Raw genomic sequence first — 3,437 nt, 5'->3', positions numbered from 1 at the left:
ATATTTAATATAGTTTCACATATATTATATTATGTATTATATAATATAATGTATAACATAATTATAGTAATATAATAATTATAATTATATTATATACTATATATATTTATATTTTTTTTCTTTAAGCAAATACTGAATATATATAATATAATATATAAGATATATTCAGAAATATAATTCATATATTTATATAATATATATTATATACATATAATTCATATATAATTTATATATAAATTGAATATATAAATATATAAATATAATTATATATAATTATATATGTTAATTATATATGGTTTATATATTGATTATAAATATTAAAATATCATATATGTAATACATATATGATATACATACATTATATATTATATATTAATAATATATAATAGATTATACATACTATATATAATAATATAAATATATAATAATAATATATGTACATACATAATAATATATGTATATATGCATATATATAATATATGTATATAATATATAATGATATACATATATAATCTATAATATATATAATAATATATAACATAATACATAATAATATGTGTATATAATATATATACATACTATATAATATATATTGAACATATAGTTATTATATTATATTTATATAATTTTAATATTTATTATATTTATATTGATATTGATAATATAATATATTTATATAATTATACATTAATATAATATAATATTAGATTAGATTATTATTAATATGTAATATATAAATATAATATAAATATATATGTTTTATATATATATATTCTAGTATTTGCTTAAAGAAACACCAAAAGAAAAAATAAAACTAAGAAAATTGTTTATCCAGTGGGGATGTGGGAATGAGGAAAAGAATGGAATGAAACTTTCCACTTGGCTGTCTTTATTTTGTGGATGTTTTTTAATATTAAGAATATATTATCATTCTACAACATTAAATTAAAATTTTAACTAATTTCTTTAAATATGTAAGTCTAGTTGATCTTGTAAGATGATCTAAACAGACACAATGCAAAAAATCAAAAGAAAAAACTGATTAATATTACTATGTGGAAATGTAAAGCTTTAAACATTAAAAACTTTGTAAATAAGACTAGAAGCTAAATAATAATTAAAACTATCCTACTCACTTACCAAAAAAACTAAAAATGCAAGTTGTACAACAAGCTATTTAATTTTCAAAATATTTTAACTTTAAAATAATTTCTGACTTACAAAAAAGTGGCAATAATAATACAAAGGATTCCTGTATATGCTTGATCCAAATATCCCAAATATTAATATTTTATCACATTTTATCATTTGAACCAAAACAATGGCTTTCATTTCAGTTCAGTCGCTCAGTCGTGTCCAACTCTTTGCGACCCCATGAATCGCAGCACGCCAGGCCTCCCTGTCCATCACCTACTCCCGGAGTTCACTCAGACTCATGTCCATCGAGTCGGTGATGCCATCCAGCCATCTCATCCTCTGTCGTCCCCTTCTCCTCCTGCCCCCAATCCCTCCCAGCATCGGAGTCTTTTCCAATGAGTCAACTCTTCTCATGAGGTGGCCAAAGTACTGGAGTTTCAGCTTTAGCATCATTCCTTCCAAAGAAATCCCAGGGCTGATCTCCTTCAGAATGGACTGGTTGGCTTAAGTAACAGTATATCCATAAGAGGAAATATTTTACAAGTAATTATAATGAAGTTGTTGAGCATGGAAACCAGTGAGAATACTCTAGAACTCACAAGTCCTGTGAACTGAACTTCGTCCCCTTCTGCCCCTTCAGTCTGGACTAGGCATCTTTTTTTTTTTTTTTTTTTTTGACTACTGAAAAGATAGAGTAGATTTCCTTCCAGTCTTTACATCTACTTAGACATAATGTTTTACATCTTTATTGAATGAAACAGTATATTTTTATTAAAATATTTACTGTGAGTATTTCTCTGTTTTTACTTCCCTCTATAATAGGATTTTTAAATGCTGGTCTTAGCATCACCTAAACCCAAGGATCAAGACCAAGGCTCAGCCTCTACCTCTCTTCTACTTTCATTGCTCTGACCCACAGCCTCTTCATGGCCTTCTTCACTTCAGCATTTCTCAGGGAGTAGATGACAGGGTTGAGCAGTGGGGTGATCACCGTGTAGAACACGGCCACCGTCTTGTCCACAGACAGGGTGGTAGAGGGTCTCAGATAGATGAAGATGCAGGGCCCAAAGAACAAGGAGACCACAGTGACGTGGGCCCCACAGGTGGACAGGGCCTTGCGCCGCCCCGCGGAGCTCTGGGTCCTCAGATGGAGCAAGATGACCACATAGGAGGCTAAGAGGACCACGAAGCTGGTCACAGACAGGGTCCCCCCGTTGGCAACGATCAGAAGACCAATGAGGATGGTGTCAGAGCAGGCAAGTTTGAGCAGGGGAAGCACGTCACAGAAATAGTGGTCGATCACATTGGGGCCACAGAAGGGCAAGCGGAAGATGAGAAGGATTTGGGCCAAGGAATGCACAAAGCCCCCCACCCATGCTGCGCCCACCAGGAAGGCACACGCCTGCCGGCTCATGATGGTGGTGTAGCTGAGGGGCTTGCAGATGGCCACGTAGCGGTCATAGGCCATCACAGTGAGCAGGAAAATCTCCGTGCCACCAAACAAGTGGATAAAGAAAACCTGTGTCATGCAGCCCCACAGAGGTATGGCTTTCCTCTCAGCCAGCAGATCTGAGATGAGTCTGGGGGCTGTCGTCGAGGTGTAGCAGATCTCCACAAAGGACAGGTAGCTCAGGAAGAAGTACATGGGGGAGCCAAGGCTTCTGCTGCTCATGACAGTGAGGACAATGAGGAAATTCCCCAGCACAATGGCTGTGTACAGGAGCAGAAATATCACAAAGCAGGCTTTCTGCACCTCTGGATTGGAAGAAAGTCCCAGGAAAAGGAATTCTGTCACATTGTGCACGGGAGCCATGACGTAGCCACCAGGAGGCAGGAATTTGGAAGGGTGATCTGAAATGATACAAAACAAGACTCCTTCCTTAAGGCGTGAATTATATAATAGTCCCTTGCATACCTGAAATGCCACCATTCAAACTCTGCAAACTTGGAACCTTCTCAGAAATAGGAAATCCATCTCCGCAATCCTTAGAACCCTAGGCTCAGTGACCCTCCTCTCTTAGAACATTTTGGAAATACAGCACTTTGCACATTGAACTGTAGGCCTTCCCAAGTGGCACTAATGGTAAAGAATCACCCTGCCAATGCGGGAGATGCAAGAGACGTGGGTTCGATCCCTGGGTTGGGTAGATCCCCTGGAGGAGGGCATGGCAACCCACTAGAGTGTTCTTGCCTGGAGAAGCCCATGGACAGAGGAGCCTGGTCGGCTACAGTCCACGGGGTCGCAAAGAGTCAGACTCGACTAAAGCGACTTAGCATGCACGTACACATTGAATTTACTG

The 3,437-nt window shown here is 36.0% G+C and overlaps 1 protein-coding gene across 1 annotated transcript; it reads right to left on the bottom strand.

Moving 5' to 3' along the window:
• Window positions 1-2,020: 2,020 nt before the first annotated feature.
• On the bottom strand, window positions 2,021-2,950 carry LOC120876974 (olfactory receptor 4X2-like). Its single transcript, XM_040259282.1, has one exon. The coding sequence runs from the start codon at window positions 2,948-2,950 to the stop codon at window positions 2,021-2,023; it is 930 nt and encodes a 309-aa protein (XP_040115216.1).
• Between the last annotated feature and the right edge of the window lie 487 nt (window positions 2,951-3,437).

Source organism: Oryx dammah, unplaced genomic scaffold, assembly GCF_014754425.2.
Source record: "Oryx dammah isolate SB20612 unplaced genomic scaffold, SCBI_Odam_1.1 HiC_scaffold_17, whole genome shotgun sequence".
In the NCBI taxonomy this organism is placed as follows: domain Eukaryota; kingdom Metazoa; phylum Chordata; class Mammalia; order Artiodactyla; family Bovidae; genus Oryx; species Oryx dammah.
The sequence above is the reverse complement of the archived record's forward strand: the minus strand, read 5'-3'. Positions and strand labels throughout refer to the sequence as shown.